Source organism: Lichenostomus cassidix, chromosome W (assembly GCF_008360975.1).
Source record: "Lichenostomus cassidix isolate B80296 chromosome W, HeHo_3.0, whole genome shotgun sequence".
Lineage (NCBI taxonomy): Eukaryota > Metazoa > Chordata > Aves > Passeriformes > Meliphagidae > Lichenostomus > Lichenostomus cassidix.
The window spans coordinates 3,664,689-3,681,285 of record NC_139510.1 but is presented as its reverse complement, the minus strand read 5'-3'; the positions used below and the strand labels follow the sequence as shown (position 1 = coordinate 3,681,285).

The 16,597-nt window shown below is 45.2% G+C and overlaps 2 protein-coding genes and 1 long non-coding RNA gene across 5 annotated transcripts in view; 2 read left to right on the top strand and 1 right to left on the bottom strand.

Annotated features, from left to right (window-relative positions):
* Nucleotides 1-16,597, top strand: part of LOC146425329 (uncharacterized) — a 440,420-nt gene that overhangs the window by 337,564 nt on the left and 86,259 nt on the right. The window lies entirely within an intron of this gene.
* Nucleotides 1-16,597, bottom strand: part of LOC146425331 (CBP80/20-dependent translation initiation factor-like) — a 365,952-nt gene that overhangs the window by 308,973 nt on the left and 40,382 nt on the right. The window lies entirely within an intron of this gene.
* LOC146425332 (uncharacterized) lies at nucleotides 1,120-2,709 on the top strand. The gene is made up of 2 exons (XM_085041432.1): nucleotides 1,120-2,261; nucleotides 2,702-2,709. Exons 1-2 carry the CDS (start codon nucleotides 1,190-1,192, stop codon nucleotides 2,707-2,709), a joined length of 1,080 nt encoding a protein of 359 aa, XP_084897558.1. The 5' UTR covers nucleotides 1,120-1,189.

Sequence of the window (16,597 nt, the reverse complement as noted above, 5' to 3'; positions counted from 1 at the left end):
TTTGCCAATAAATATATGTGCATGGGTATTTACAACTTAGCTAAACAGATAACCATGGGATGTGTTACTTGCCAAAAAGTAAACAGACATCAATTAAGAAAAAGAATCCCTGGGGGCAGAGAATTAGCACATAGACCTTTTTCCCACATCCAGATTGACTTTACTGAATTGCCTTTAGCGGGAAGGTATAAATATTTACTGGTTATAGTAGACCACCTCACTCACTTTGTGGAAGCCTTCCCAACGACAAGAGCCACAGCACAAACAGTTGCAAAAACTTTATTAGAACAAATAATTCCAAGATATGGCCTTATAGAAGTAATAGATTCAGATCGGGGACCACACTTTATATCTAAGATTACAAGAGCTGTATCTGAGGCGCTTGGAATTGCCTGGGAATACCACACCCCTTGGCACCCTCAAAGTTCGGGCAAGGTAGAGAGAATAAATGGAGAAATAAAAAAGCAACTAACTAAATTAATGCTAGAAACAAAAATGAGTTGGATTAAATGTCTACCATTAGCATTATTAAACATTAGAACTCAACCTCGTACAGATATAGGGATTTCTTTATACGAGATGTTATATGGAATGCCATTTAATTTAGAAATGCCTGAAGACCACCCAGCCATATCAGATTTCCATCTACAATCCTATATAACCAGCCTAGAAAACCGAAGGGAGAAACTCCGTAAGAAGGGACTGGTGGTTCAACGACCACCCCTGTGGCTACCAATTCACTCATTCCACCCTGGAGATGAAGTTTTAATAAAATCTTGGAAAGAAACATCTTTAACCCCTCAATGGGAGGGACCGTATGTTGTTCTAATTTCTACAGAATCATCGGTTCGGACAGCGGAGAAAGGCTGGACCCACGCTAGCCGAGTAAAGAAGTTCAACAGAGACCCCACCTGGAGAGTGGTGGAACAACCACAGGACTTAAAAATTAGGCTTAAGAAATCCTAGCCTGCCTATGCATGAAATCCTGTAACTGAACACTTGAGAAACCACGATTTATTGCTTGAAGAATATGTTAATAATTATATTGTTAAGTGCAACATCCATAATTGTAATTGCTACCCTTTTGCTTGCTTTATATGTAAGGTGTGCCAGGAACGATAGTGGGCCCATTGCAAAGGGGGGGGACCTCCTAAGGGAATTTGCCGAATGTGTTAGTGATGGGACATGTATGCATTTGGGATACACCAAGAACTGTATTATTACCACTCAAATGAACCCGCACCAATGGTGGCAAACATCACCGGCGGGGAGTGCAGAAAAGCCCTGGTCTATTTGCCTTGTGGTGACCTCATGGTCAAACATGTCAACCGGGACAGCTACAAGAAAAGATCCTTTGTCCCTGAGACCCCTGAAGAAAAAAATCCTTGCTGCCGAGAAGAATTCAATCCCCGTGACTCGCTGCAACCGAGTCGACGGGCGAGGCAGAGGGATATATACAGCCAGTGGGGTGAACATACCTGGGACTATGAAAAGATCTGATATGAGCTGCCCCAAATCGAGAAAGAACCCGAAACAGGCACCACTGTATAAGGCTAAAAAGGGGACCAAGGCAGGGTCTAAACAAACTAAAAGAATTCAAAAAGCACTGGGACCCCCATCTTCCTACCACACCTATATCTTGCTTTTAAGCCTAATATTTACATGTACTACTGCTGATGTGCACCCCCACCAACCTTTTCGCTGGACGTTAAGACAATGGGACAGCCAAACCCTAATCCAAACCCGACTCGGACCGGGGCAAATCAGTTTTAATGCATCCCTTTGTGTTTTAGCTCCTATAGAACCTTGTATGCTTGAAGGTAAAGGTTGGTATTTTTGCCCTAGTGCAAACCCCGGAAAGGGATATTGCAACCACCCAAATTCTTATTACTGTGCTTATTGGGGATGCGAAACCATAGCTTACCCCTGGCTCCCAGGCAGAGACAAGCATATTGAAGTTGGGTGGGGACCTTACGGTCGTAATCCACCTGACTATAGTAGCCAGATTGGAAGGAGGGGAGCAGGGCCCAAAGTAACCTGTAAATGGTTATACATAAATATAACACAACCCCAAGATCCTACGTGGCTACTAGGCAAGACCTGGGGTATAAGGTACTGGGAATCAGGAACCGACAGAGGTGGTCTTATCTATATAAAAAAGGAACCTCTCCCCAATGACCCCGAACCAGTGAGACCAAACCGGGTCATAATAGATGTGATAAATACTGAAGCAGATGGATTAGGCATAGACCGTGAGGAAAGTACCGCCATATCCAAAACCGAAATACCCCCAACCCCCTCGGGAGAAATAACTGATGAATTATGGAGACTTATGGTAGCCAGCTATAAGGTCCTAAACAAAACACACCCAGAATTAACAGACCACTGCTGGCTATGCTATAACACCAGACCACCCTTCTATGAAGCTATGGGGACAATTGAAAAAGCTAGAAGGGTAAATGGGAGCAACCCTGCTCAATGTCTGTGGAAATCTGGCAAAAGAACAAAATCTGGTATCACATTGGCGCAGGTATCAGGAGAAGGAAGGTGCATAGGAAAAATCCCATCTTCTAAAATGCACCTATGTAAAGTAACAATGCAAGCCCAAAAACCAAAAGAGCCTGCAGATTGGCTAATACCAGCTAAAAATGCTAAATGGGTATGTGCAAGTGTAGGGGTAACTCCCTGTATTCCCTTAAAGGAGTTTAATCCATCAGACTATTGCATACAAGTAGTAATAGTGCCAAGAATCACCTACTACCCAGGTGATTACATATATGACCACCATTCGGTCCCAGGGCACCACCTTGTAAAAAGAGAACCTATTACAGCTATAACTATCGCAACCCTATTAGCATTAGGCACAGCAGGAGCAGGCACAGGTATAGCCTCCCTTGTAAAACAAGACACAGAATTTGCCAATTTGCGAGAAACCGTAGATGAAGATATAGCCAAAATTGAAAGTTCTATTAGTGCCTTAGAAACATCATTGAGGTCCCTATCTGAAATGGTGCTCCAAAATAGGAGAGGATTAGAGCTCCTACTAGCCCAAGAAGGAGGACTGTGCGTTGCCCTAAAAGAAGAATGTTGTGTTTATGCAGACCATACAGGAGTTGTTAGAGATGCAATGTCTGAGCTCCGGAAAGAACTGGATAAGCGAAAAAGAGAAAGAGAGAGTCGACAGAGCTGGTATGAAAACTGGTTCAATGCCTCCCCATGGCTAACGACTCTCCACACTAGCAGGGCCCCTCGTAGTAATTGTACTAACTCTGACTTTTGGACCATGCATTTTTAACAGGCTGATAGCTATAGTTAAAGGAAGACTGGAAGCAGCGCATTTAATGTTAGTCAGAGCAAAATATGAAAGCATACCTGAACAAGAGAGTGAGATGGAAGAAGAGTTCATCTTAAGCCGTGAAGCATTAAGGCGATTCTGCGAACAAAATGGAGATACAGAGAGAGGGGAATTGTGATAGAAATCCGCAGAATCGCAAGAGAGAGGAAAGGGGCCCCAACACATCCTGTTAAGGCATCCTGTTTGTCCACAGAACCAAATAGAAAGGGGAGGGAGACCCCCACCCTGCACATCCTGTATCCTGTATTTGTTGGGAGTGGGCTGATATAGAATCATCGCTTGGGGGGGAAAAAGGGGGGGGGGGGCACTGCGAACGTGCAAGAACTTATTTCCCACGACCACTGAAGGGCAGAATAAGACCACCTAGCAACGCCACGACGCAAGGGGCTGTATCAACTCCGGAAGATATACGTGGTCAGAAAATAGAGACTGCATAAAAAGGGGGGTCTCGGACTATTTCAGCGCAGTTATCTGCCCAGCGCTGCCTCGCTGATACCCACTTGCTCTAAATAAATCAAATTATACTTAATTGGACATTGTCTCTGATTGATTATTGAGACCTAATTTATAACAAGCTGGTGCATAGCTCCAGGCATTCTTCCCCTCTCACATGAATTGGTGAGATAACCCAGGCCAGAGAACTGCCCAGCAGTGAATTATCTCTGGCACCAGTGAGGTGAGATCACCTAGCTCATAATACACATCTTGCCTTGATAGCAAGATGTAAGGAGATAAGCCGGAAATTCATGACTGAGAGACACTCTATTTTACAAACTATAAAAGCTACACAAATGTTCATGACGGCAGAAGCCTCCTACACATTCTCTGAAAATGTATAGGGGATCTTCTCCTGCAAGCTCGGATGCGAACACTGCAGATACTTTCTTGGGAAATGAAAGATTCTATGTGTACCCTACCATCAGTTTGGTGGTAAGTCCATTGACTCTTAAGCTGTACTGTTTCTTTGCTAGCTGTAATAATAGGTAGCTCTATCATGCACTGTGTTATCTACTAGTAATTCCTTTTATTTTTATTCCTGTGTAGTAAATAGTCTGTTTAAAGTCTTATGTCTGTTAGTTTTGTGTCTATTAAATAAATAATTCATTCTGTAATAGACCTAATTGGCCATTATTAAAAAACATGCGAACAAGAGTGTCATGGTTTGACCCTGGCCAAATGCCAGGCACCTACAACATCTGCTTTCTCCGCTCTCCCCTGACGCAGCTGGGCAGAGGAGAGGCAAACAAAAGTTAACACACACACACAAAGGACTCATGAGTTGAGATAAGGAACAAGGAGAAGACACACTGAGGGCAAAACATGATGAAACAAAGTTGCAAAGTGATTTATTTCTAACCTAACAGAGTCAGTGTTGGAAAACGCAGTTTTCCAGCAAAACTTATGCTAACTGAATATACCTGAGCAGGGCCTCAGCATACTCAGGCCTCAGTAAAATCCTAACAAGCTACAGTGGCTTGTTTACCTGAGAATGTTCTGTGAGAAGAATGTCATGGGAAAGAATAGGGAGTCAGAAGTGTTATGAGAAAGAAAAAGGGAGTTACCAGGAGGATCCCTGAATGTGTGAGAACAGACTGCAGATGTGTGTGTAGCTATAATTAGTAGCATCTGTAACAGTATATAAGTTTCTCGTTTGGTGAAATAAAAGGGAGCTTACTCTATATCTCATATTGAGACTGCCATGAGTTCCCTCTCGTCGCTATGTTAAATGGTGACCCCGACGACTACGGACACCAACAGCAGAGTTTTACGACCCTGCTTCTGAGAGCGGCGGGAACGGAGAGGCGCCGGAGCTGTGCAGCGACGGTGTGTCAAGATCTTCGCCCGAATCGGGGGAGATCCAGCGGCACAGGCCGAATAGGACCTGCCTACCATGGGGGCTACACTTCGGTGAACTGCACATACTGTGGCGACCGCGAGCTCCAGCAGAATGTGGACGGCGGCGACCAGGACCCTGAAAACCAGCTGGACCATAATGGAAACAGAGGTAGCCCAATTTTTATTGTTATGCTTTTTAGAAAAGCACGGACTTAGCAAAGGCAGCCTGTCACATTTGGCTGGCCTGATGGCAGTGGGACAAGCTTATGGATTTTTTACAAATCCTATTACGGTATTCGATGTAAGACAATGGTTGAATTATGGAGCTACTTTACTTTTGGACTGTGATAAAATTGCAAGAAAGCTTGGTAAACCATGGAGTACAGTCGTAGCCTGCTTACAGAAGCATTGCACGGAACAAAACCTTGCGTGGCTGACGGCGCAGGAGATGGCAGCCGCATGCAGCAGAGAGAAACCTGTGAGTTACTGTACTGCTTTTGATATGCGGGGAACTTCGGCGGCCGCAGCACAGCAGCCGGGGAAGCCCCCCCCGCCAGGGAGGGGGGGGCAGAGAGAGGGCGCTCCGTGCCGGCAGCCGAGAATACAAAGTTACTCGATTGGATGAAAAAGCTATTCCTGTCTCAATATATCACAGAGTTTGGCAACTTTACAACGAAAAACATCTTAGCTACTTTGTTTGAGAGAGTCACTGTTGAACTTTCACCAGAACAACTGAATACAATGTTAGAGAGAGCTCAAATATCGCGGGTAAAGAAACAGAGTAACCAGAAATCATCCCGATGTCATTGATGTGGGAGTGAAAAACACATACGAAAGAACTGTAACGGAAAAGTTTGGTGTTCCCGCTGCAACAGAGATACTCACAGCACAGAAGCTTGTAGAAACAGAAAAAACAAACAGAAAGTGACCAATGACCGAGTAGCAGCAACGGCCCCTACCCTTCATCGCACGCCGCCTGAATGCCACCAAGAGAGACCTGTGGCGGAAGTTGCTCCAGCCGTGGTTTCCGGCCGAATGACAACCAGAGCAGAGGTCCCAGAGGGTGCCCCGGTAGGCGGAGCCGCGAGCCATCCACGCCTCCTTCACTGCCCCAACGGTGATGTCTATGATGAGACTCTAAACTCTACTCCTCCCCAAGGATGAGGAAATGATTGACAGCTTCAGCAGCGAACCAGAACTAACCAACAGCATTGCCAGCAGAAACAGCAGTCTGATACAGAATGGAGTTGTTTCTTTTGTAGTCATGGAGAACTTTTAAGAGTTTCAAAGATGCGAATCTTCTTCAGTGCTCTGAACTGGAGATCCTTCATCTCCCGCTCGGGAATCACGTCCATATTGTTCCCCATGGCGGCAGCGGTCCCGCTGCGCTCTCCAGCTACAGAAACAGATCTTTGAACACGTTCTCCAGCTATTCTCTCCAAAACCTCTAATTATTCGCTTTGCCGGGTGAAACACCCATTGCCCCATGTTGACCAGCAGCACAGCCTTGCTATAGCTGATCCAGTATAACCTTGTGACTTTTCAGCTTTTCCAGAGTTTCAGGAAAATGTCTCTGAGCTTGGCTTTTTCTGTAAGCACTTGTCCTGGCAAACCTTCACCACCTGCTGCAGCTCAGCAACTGAAACTCCCTGAAAATGTTCAAGCAGATGGAGCAGATCGGCTCTTCCTTCAGCCTGGCTGCACTGACACCGAGACCAAAACCTATTTCCAGCGTTTTACTAATAAAGAAGCATTGTAACAAGATATTATCCTGATAAAAATAACACCTTGAATACTAAAGCCTTGAACGAAAGTTGAATTTTGCTAAAGCATTACTTAAAATAGAGTTTGTGTGTATGTGTGAATATTGTAGGCCTACTGAGAGTGTTGTTTGCTTTTCGAATGCTTTAATGTGTAGATGAAGCCTGTGACTGATGAGAGTGTGATTTTGATTTCTTGAGAGTTTTAATGTGTGAATGAAAACCTGTGAGTGAAGTTATACTGAATAGTTTAAACTACCTGTTAAGTACTTTTGGTTAAGCATAGATTCTGTTAAAGTTAAGTAATAGTGAATTTAAATTCTATTAAGTTGTAAATTCTGTTAAAGTTAAATAACTAGTTAAGTAATATTAAGTGATAGCAATTTTAAATTCCATTATAGTTCAGTCCTATTTGTTAGTTTAAAAGCAGATTTATTAAGATTAAGCCTTATTCATTTTCAGTGATATTAATTTTAAGCTTTAAATTTGTTAGTTTATATTATTGCTCACAAAAAGCTTTGCAGTTTTATCTTCCTTAGTTAAAGTCAAATAATAATATCTACTGTTTTCAAATATTTCATCTCACCTTATATAGCTATCTACAAAAGCGGTAACATGTTAAGATACTCTCCTTATTGATATTAATCAAAGCTTGTTTATAAGATATTCTAAGAAAACCCTTCCACTTAGCATCTAGGCCCTGGCCAGGCCTTGATCCTAACTGGCTGGGAAACATGCCATGAGTCCCAAGTATTTTGCACCAAAATGTGATCAAATAATTTTCATTTACCAAATTGAGTTTATAAAAGCTAAACCTTCTTCCAAGTAAACTTGGAGTCCTTGTCCGGAAAAGGTTCTCCAAGCTTTACCTGTGAAGTGAATGTTTTCAGCAATGACAGTTCCTAGACCATGGCAACATATCTAAATAACTAGTGAAATTTCCTTAGGTAAACTTATAACAATTCTAATAACAAAAATTACTTATAGCAAAGCAAATTAATCTGATAACAGACAACGTCTGTTCTCACAAGCGAAACGGGGGAACTGTTGGAAAACGCAGTTTTCCAGCAAAACTTATGCTAACTGAATGTACCTGAGCAGGGCCTCAGCATACTCAGGCCTCAGTAAAATCCTAACAAGCTACAGTGGCTTGTTTACCTGAGAATGTTCTGTGAGAAGAATGTCATGGGAAAGAATAGGGAGTCAGAAGTGTTATGAGAAAGAAAAAGGGAGTTACCAGGAGGATCCCTGAATGTGTGAGAACAGACTGCAGATGTGTGTGTAGCTATAATTAGTAGCATCTGTAACAGTATATAAGTTTCTCGTTTGGTGAAATAAAATGGAGCTTACTCTATATCTCATATTGAGACTGCCGTGAGTTCCCTCTCGTCGCTATGTTATCAGAGGAGGCAAATGAGAAGTAAAAATAAGCTCTTAAGACACCGTTTCTCCGCTCACCCCCCTCCCTCCTTCCCACCAACAGCATGGGGTGGGGGGGGGGAAGGCGTGCAGGGTATGGGAGGTTTGGTCAGTCCATCACCGAGATCTTCTTCCGCTGCTCAGGGAGAGGAGTCATCCTCTGCGTTGCCATGGGGTTCCTCCCACAGGAGGCAGCTCTCTGCAAACTCCTCTGGCATGAGTCCAAATGTCACGAGCAGAAGTCAGCCCGAATCTGCTGCAACATGAGTCCCTTGTCCATAAGGTGCAGACCTCCAAGGCCAGGCTGTTCCATCTTGGGAGCAAGGCCTTTCTCTCTACTGGGACTCCCACTGGATCACCGCTTCCTCCAGGCATCCACCCGCTCTGGTGTGGACACCTCCCCATGGGCTGTGGGTGGATCTCTGCACCCCCCGTGGACCCCATGGGCTGCAGTGGGACAACCCGCTTTACCATGGCCATCACCACAGCCGGCAGAGGATTGTCGTCTCTGGCGCCTGGAGCGCCTCCTCCCCCACCTTGTCCACTGACCTTGGTGTCTCTTGTTTTCCCCTCACATATTCTTACTTTCTCCTCCTTCTCTGGCTAAAAAGAAGTGCGTGTTCACGTTGTTTTGATTTCTTCTTAAATATGTTATCACGGAGGTGTAACCAACATCTCTAATTGGCCCAGGCTTGGCCAGTGGCATGTCCATCATCTTCAGAGCCTTCAGAGATTGGCTCTGCTGAACACGGGGAAAACTTCCAGAATCTTAACACAAAGAATATGCAGGAGCCATCTTTGTGCCCCCCCCCCCCCCACTTCCAAAAACTGGACCAAGCAAAAACAACACAGAGAATGAATTTTGGGGTGCTGATCACCCCAGTAAAGCTACTGCCTGCTGCCAGAGGCCTGGGCAAAAGACAGGAACTTATCTAAGCTCCCATCTCCATTCGTAACTGGCAGGTCCCTTTACTTTACTTTTTTTGATGGCAAAACCAGCTTTCAGGAAATTCTGGATTATTTTCTCCCATTTCTCAAAAACTTCCTCTGCTCTGTTGCCTCACACGGTGATGTCATCAATGTACTGCAAGTGTTCTGGAGCCTCACCCTTTTCCAGTGCAGTTTGGATCAGTTCATGGCAAATGGTGGGACTGTGCTTCCACCCATTGGACAGTCAGTTCCAGGTGTACTGTACGCTCCTCCAGGGGAAAGTAAACTGTGGCCTGCACTCTGCTGCTAAAGGAATGGAGAAAAATGCATTAGCAATGTTGACGGTGTCACCATTTTGCTGCCTTGGACTCCAGTTTGTACTGAAGTTCCAGCATGTCTAGTACGGCAGCACTCAGTGATGGTACGATTTCATTCAGGCCACGATAGTCCACTGTTAGTCTCCACTCTCCATTAAACTTACGCCCTGGCCATATAAGGCTATTGAAAGGTGAGTGAGTCTTGCTGACCATTCCATGGCTCTCCAGTTCATGGATCATCTTATGGATAGGAATCACAGAGACTCAGTTTGTGAGGTATTTCCAACAATGCACTGTTTTGGTGGCGATCGGTGCCTGTTTGTCTTCAACTGTCAGCAGTCCTACTGCAGAAGGGTCCTCTGAAAGACCAGGCAAGGTGTTCAATTGTTTAATGCCTTCTATCTCTACAGCAGCTATCCCAAAATCCCACCGATGTCCTTTTGTGTCCTTGAAATAACCACTCCTGTGGTAATCTATACCGAGAATACAAGGGGCCTCTAGACCAGTCACAATGGGGCATTTCTTCCAGTCCTTTTTGGTCAAGCTCACTTCAGTTTCCAACAGAGTCAACTGTTGAGACCCTCCTGCCATCCAAGTAATGGAAACAGGTTCTTCCCCCACATGTCCCAATGGTATTAAAGTACATTGTGTGCTGGTGTTAACCGAAGCCTTGTGTTTTTGTGGTTCTGATGTGCCAGGCCATTGGATCCACACAGTCCAAGAGACCAGATTTTCCCTGGCCTCTACCTGGCTAGAGGCAGGGCCCCTCTATTTTGGGCTGTTGTTTCCTTCCTGTGCATACATTGTGGAGGTCCCTTCAAGGGGATCAGACATTTCATCCTCCTTTCTGTTATGCCTGGGAGCTCGATCATGGGAAACTGGAACTGCATTCTTGTAGAACTCCCTCTGTTAGTAGTTTCCTCTTTTAGCTTACCCACCCATGCTGCCAGGACAGAAGTGGGTTTTCCATCACATCTCACATCTTCCCCATGCTCATGCAGGAAGAACCACAGGTCAGCTCGTGGGGTGTACCCATGCCGAAGGGATGTCTGCTTTTGATAGCAAGGGCTCTGGTCTGTACCAAAGTGTGGAAAGCTGGCTTCTAGAGAAGGGACACGCAGATGTAGATAGATTGCTTCTTAACAAGCCGCTTCTTAACAATAGCCATATTCAGCCAACTATTAATTAAATACCTTCGTCCAATCAGCGATCTAGGTCATCATAACCTTTCCTGCAACATAGAAGTCGTGGGGGCTGTCGAGAATGCGTTAATTGGTAGCAAGAATGCTGAAATCAGGCATTATAGATAAACAGAGATACATGTTAAGGCAAGTAGCCAAACTTAGGGCGTGGAAGTATATAACCAATAGTATTGTATGATTACAGAATATGCATGATTTAGTTAACTACACTATAAAACTGTATGCTGTAAATCAATAAACTGAAGCTTGTAGTAAATCCATATTGGATTGTCAAGCCTCCGTTTCTCAGCATAATCAAAAACAGTATTAGGGTCAATAAAACAACCTTTAGCCAACCCCCATGCTGTCAACGCCACTAAATCACTCTTTATTTCCTTAACCTTACCGAAGAAACTTGGAAAAGGCCCTCTTTAAACGCCTTTCTGAGATTCTGATGAGTCTCTTCAATTCTCCTAATTTCTGCATACACTTGGTCAAGTCTGTTTCCACAGCCAGGACTTGGGCTTGTGTCGGGGCAGGGACAGTATCTTCATATGTCTGGAGACTTCTTGTCATAGCGCCCACTGTCCCATTTTCTTAATTCCACTGCAGTGATGCTAGGAATAGGGCATATGCTTGGGTCCCTAGTCGTGCCAGTTTAAGCCACATCAGTGCTGTACATTTTACAAGGTGTCTGGGCTCTTAGTGGTTTGGTCGTCATTTGAGAAAAGGATCTCTATCACAGCCAGTTCTCGCAAGTGTTGGATTCCTTGCTCCATGGTCTTTCAAGGGCCTTGCTGCAGCTGGAGATCTTCTAGGCATAAGTATCTCTCCTTCACACTTGTTAAGAGAGGCATCCAGAGGCTGAGACATTCAGGCCTCCTCACAATCCCGTGGTCGATACCCACATCGCATGACAGAGATCCCAAGTGCCTTGCTTCAGTACTGTCCAAAACTGTAGCATCACCAGCAGCATCCCAGACTTGGATCAACCAGCTCAGTATAGACTCGTCGGGTTGTATGGTGACGTCCTTTCGCAGATTGCAGAGGTTTTGTAAAGACAAAGACTGAGTGATTATTTCTGGTTCTGATTCCTCTGCTGGCTGTGAGGGTCCTGCTTCCCTGTCATCATCCACTGAGTGAATGGATTTGGTCTTATATTTCCTACTCTGGACAGGGGTGACTACTACTGGCTTAGGCTGCCCTTCTGGTTTAACTGCAGCTGAGTGACCATGGTGTCCATAGATTTGTTCTCCCTCCTCTCTGTCTGTAGCTGCGGCTGTACAGTAATGAGCAGTGTGAGATAAGCATTAGCTGGGATCCAGCACAATGCAATGAGCTGCTTCTCTTTGGAGCTGCCACTGCAATTTTCTCTCAGATATTTTCCTACCTTAGCTGGGTTCTGAAATTGTTCAGGGGGAAAATTCCAAACTATTGGGGCAGAGTATTTCTTCAGGACCTGGCCTATATCCTCCCACATCCCATGCCACTCAGGATTTTTCACCACTGGGGCAGATCTCTGGGCAACCTCCCTCGAAATCTCAGCCATAATTCTAAATGTGTTGTAGACCATTGTATTGGTTTTGCATGGCCTGATTTTTGGTAGTTGGGGGGCCACAAAGATGGCTTCTGTGAGAAGCTTCTAGAAGCTTCCACCATGTCCAGCAGAGCCAATCCCTGAAGGCTCCAAAGATGCATGTGCCTCTGGCCAAGGCTGGGCCAATAAGAAATGGTGGTAACCCCTCTGTGATAACATATTTAAGAAAAAATCAAAACAAAGGATGCAGCACAGTCTTTATTTCAGCAAGAGAAGAGCAGGGTGAGAATACGTGAGAGAAACAACTCCCAGACACCAAGGTCAGTGAAGAAGAAGGGGGAAGAGGTGCTCCAGGCACCAGAGCTGGGATTCCTCTGCAGCCCATGGTGAAGACCATGGTGAGGCAGCTGTCCCCCTGCAGAGATCCACCTGCAGCCCATGGAGGGGACTCACACCTGAGCAGGTGGATGCCTAGAGGAGGCTGTGATCCTTTTGGAAACCCATGGAGAGAGGGGCCCTGCTCTGAGGTTGGAGCAGCCTGTCCTTGAAGGACTGCACCCTGTGGAAGAGTGACCCATGCTGCAGCAGTCTGAGGGATACTGTTGCCTGTGGAATCCACTTACATTGCAGCAGTTCGCAGAGAGAGATGGAGCCACATTGGAGAAGTTCATGGAGAACTGTCTCCCATGAGAGGGACCCCATGGTGCAGCAGGGGAATGACTCCTCTCCCTGAGCAGCAGGAGAAGCCTCGGGTGATGAACTGACCATAACCCCCATTCCTTGCCTCCTTGTGCAGCTGGGGTAGGAGGTAGAGCTGGGAAGGAGGGAGGAGTGGGGGGGAAGGTGTTTTTAAGGGCTTGTTTTGCTTCTCATTATCCTGCTCTGATTTTGTTAGTAATAAATTCATTTCATATCCCTAAGTTGAGTCTGTTTTGCCCTTGATGGTATTTAGTGAGCGATCTCTCCTGGTCCTTATCTCAATCCATAAACTCTTTGTTAAACTTTTTCTTCTCTGTCCTGCTGCAGCAGAGGAGTTAGTGAGCAGCTTTGGTGGGTGCCTGGCATTTGGCCAGCGTCAAGACACGACAACCATACAGAGGAAACATAGCAGGATTAGCAACAAAAATATGGTGCCTTTAAACATTCAGAAGGCGATATGTCAGACCTGAAGGAGGAGAAGGAAGTGAAAGGCCGGGAAAAATCATTCCCTACTGTTACCCCAACTGGCTGGGTGTGTGTGTCTTGGGAATGTCTTTTTATCCCATCCCATCTTTGCTGGGTTTTTTTTCTTTTCTTTTTTTTTTTTTTGTTTGTTTTGTTTTGTGTCTGGGATGGTCACCAGGAGCCGCCCCACCTCTGCAAAACCTGACCCAGGGACTAGCCACCACCGGCGAGCTATACAGGGGAGTGATTGCCTGCTCAACCCCCATTGTTTTTCTGCTTCTGCTCTGGGTTGTTTGCTACACTGTAAACCAACACCCCATGCCTGCCAGGAGGCCTGCGGCTCCTGCCACAGCTGCGGAGTTTCTGCTATCTGTTGTTTGCTAACCCGGGTGAGCCAGCCTCTACGATTTCAGATGCCGTTCTGAGGTTCCTGCGGCAGCCCGTTCCTTAATCCAGCCCACCCACCATTGCTGCGTGAGGGAGAGATGCGACTGAACTTGCACCACAGCGCCCCCTGCAGCCGCGGGGGAAATCATCACACCTACCCTTCCCGGCCGGGAGCCAACAGCACCCCTGCCAGCTGTGACCATAACTGCACCAAAGGGGAGGGTGCCTGACAGCTCAGAGAAGGCTGTTACTGGGTTTCTGGTTTTGTTTGTTGTTGCTGCTGTTGTTGTTTGTTTGCCTTGTTATACATACTAGTAAAGAACCTGTTCCTTGTGGAGATACAGCTAGAAAGCAGAACTGAGAGCACTGCTAAACTCATGTCAGAAGTGGATGCGGCAACACTGCTAGGCCACAAACCGTAGCAAGCAGTGCGGCCTACCACAAAATAGATAGCATAAGAGAACAGCATGTTTGGTATGTACCTGTGCTGGTTAGTGCTAGCTTTTAGTTTTGCAATATTATTAGGAAACATAGATATGGTTGTTATAGTGATTACTGCTTATATAATAATCTATTTTTAGTCACTGCTGAAAAAGTATAAATACTCTACTCAGTATCAACAAAATCGGCTTATTGCACCCAAGAGATCTGCCCTGTCTCTTCCATCACCGACCGTCACTTGACAGTTCCTTTTCTCATATCTTTGCCTGAAAGCCCCTTAATTTCAAAGTTATAATAATTCAGAGGGAATATTCTCCATTCCAAGGGAGGTTCCTGCCTTCCCTAACAGACATCTGTCTTTCAAACCAAGACAGTGTGATTATTAATAAATCCCCAGAAGTAGCAGCTGAGACCAAGGCAGGCAAACAACAATGAATACACATCCCAAATAATCCTCATTGCCTCTGATGTTATCTTTACATAAGCTGATATTGCAGAATGTATCAACAAAACAATATTGGTTAGTGTCCCTGAGACAGAAAGCCAGATCTCAAGCAAATTGTACCATTTATATGGACAAGTATACAAGCCTAGGTGCCATAGTCCCATGATTAGACTGAACAGCATGTTGACCAGTGAGTTCTGTACCCAATACCAAATGCTTCGGACAAAATTGTTATTTTTTTCACTTTCTCTGTTGTGCCATTTAAGTTGCATGCCAAATTTGTCTTGGTTTAAGAAAATTTAACAGGTAGGCACTCTGGAATGAGTTGCCTCCCCTTATAGTATTAACCAGTCCCTTTCCATCAATAAGGAGAAACGAAATATGAGTAGATATAAGTGAAAAAAAAAAGTTTATTAACAAGAAGAACTGCAACAGGCAAAAAATAACAGTAAACAATCACTAGATACAAAATTGCTGTCTCACAAATTCCACGAGAACAAAGAGAAACCCAAAATGGTGGAATATCCCTCCCTTCCAAGATGGTGGCCTTGTAGGTGGCCACGTAGTCTAGGAGAGAAAGGGAAAAGATGGTGGACCAAAAGAAACCCTTCCAGGAAGATAGGAGCTTTCAAAGCAGTTCTAGTGGCAGATGAGAATTTCTGGTGCATGTGAGGTCAACACTGCTTCCTCCTGCTGCCCGCTGGAATCCACCAGCGTTGCTGCTGCTGTCCTCTGAGCTGCAGGCATGTTGGGGGGTAGCAGGGAGCGGGGGGGAGGGAAGAAATGGTCTCTCCACACCGACACAAGGTGTCCTGGCCCCAGGACCGGTTCAAGCTTCGCGCCGCTGACAGGGTTTGCAAAATTCACTGTGAAAGAGTTTCGGATTGAGAAATGCAGTTTTTCTGAGTTGCTGCTGTTGCAAACCCAGAAAAACCCACCCAAGACAACCTCCAACAAAGCAGGGTCTCTGCCTCAAGCAAAACCCACCAGGCAAAAGAAGATTCAGCTTGGGTGCCTCAACTTTTTAAAGGGACTGGCACCTCCCAACCTCATGATTCCGTTTCCAGCTGCACCACCAGTGTGGCAGACGAGAAATCTTATAAAACAAGTAAAAGGCCTTTTGTTCACTTTTGCTCACTGAAAAAAGCACTTTGGGAAAAGTATAGCTGACATGCAGGTAAAAACAAGTTATATAAGCACCTGTGTGATTGACACCTGACTGGAATCCTCATTGTATGGAACAGCGTGTGGAAAGCCGCATGAGATGTGATAGGGGAAGTGGCAGGCAGCCAATGTGTGTTTGTTTAGTTAACAAGAATGCTAAAAGTATAATTTTAGCTGGAATATTTTTAGCACAGTATAAAAGTTTTATCTAGCTGTATAGTATTAAAGACTGACTGCAGCTGCATTCAAGTGATTCTCTTTGAAGCAAGCAAGAGTGTCCTGTCTTCATTCGCTATACCACCGGAACTTAAAGAGATAGTAACAATTTTTGAGCACAGATAGATATGGAATACAACAGCATTTTGGGTTACCCAGGACAGCCTACAAGACCTTTCTGGACTCTCCAGAAAGGGCCAAACCTGTGCAGTTGTGTTCCTTTCAGACAACATTGAAAGAGACCTTAGCCAAGGATGTGCTAGATAGCTCATTTATGCACGAGAATGAAGATGAGGAGCATTGAGAACACTCAGAATGGCACTGAGAACTTCAGACATGCAATGAAAACACAGCAGCAAGCCCCTGCCCAAGCCTCAGAGGAAATGGTTCATGTCATCCTTTCCCTGCCAAGAGCTTTGACACTTGTAGATCTATTCAACCAAAT

What these genes read in the sequence shown, in the direction of transcription:
- LOC146425332 (XM_085041432.1), top strand. Translation starts at nt 1,190, where the DNA reads ATGCATTTGGGATACACCAAGAACTGTATTATTACCACTCAAATGAAC.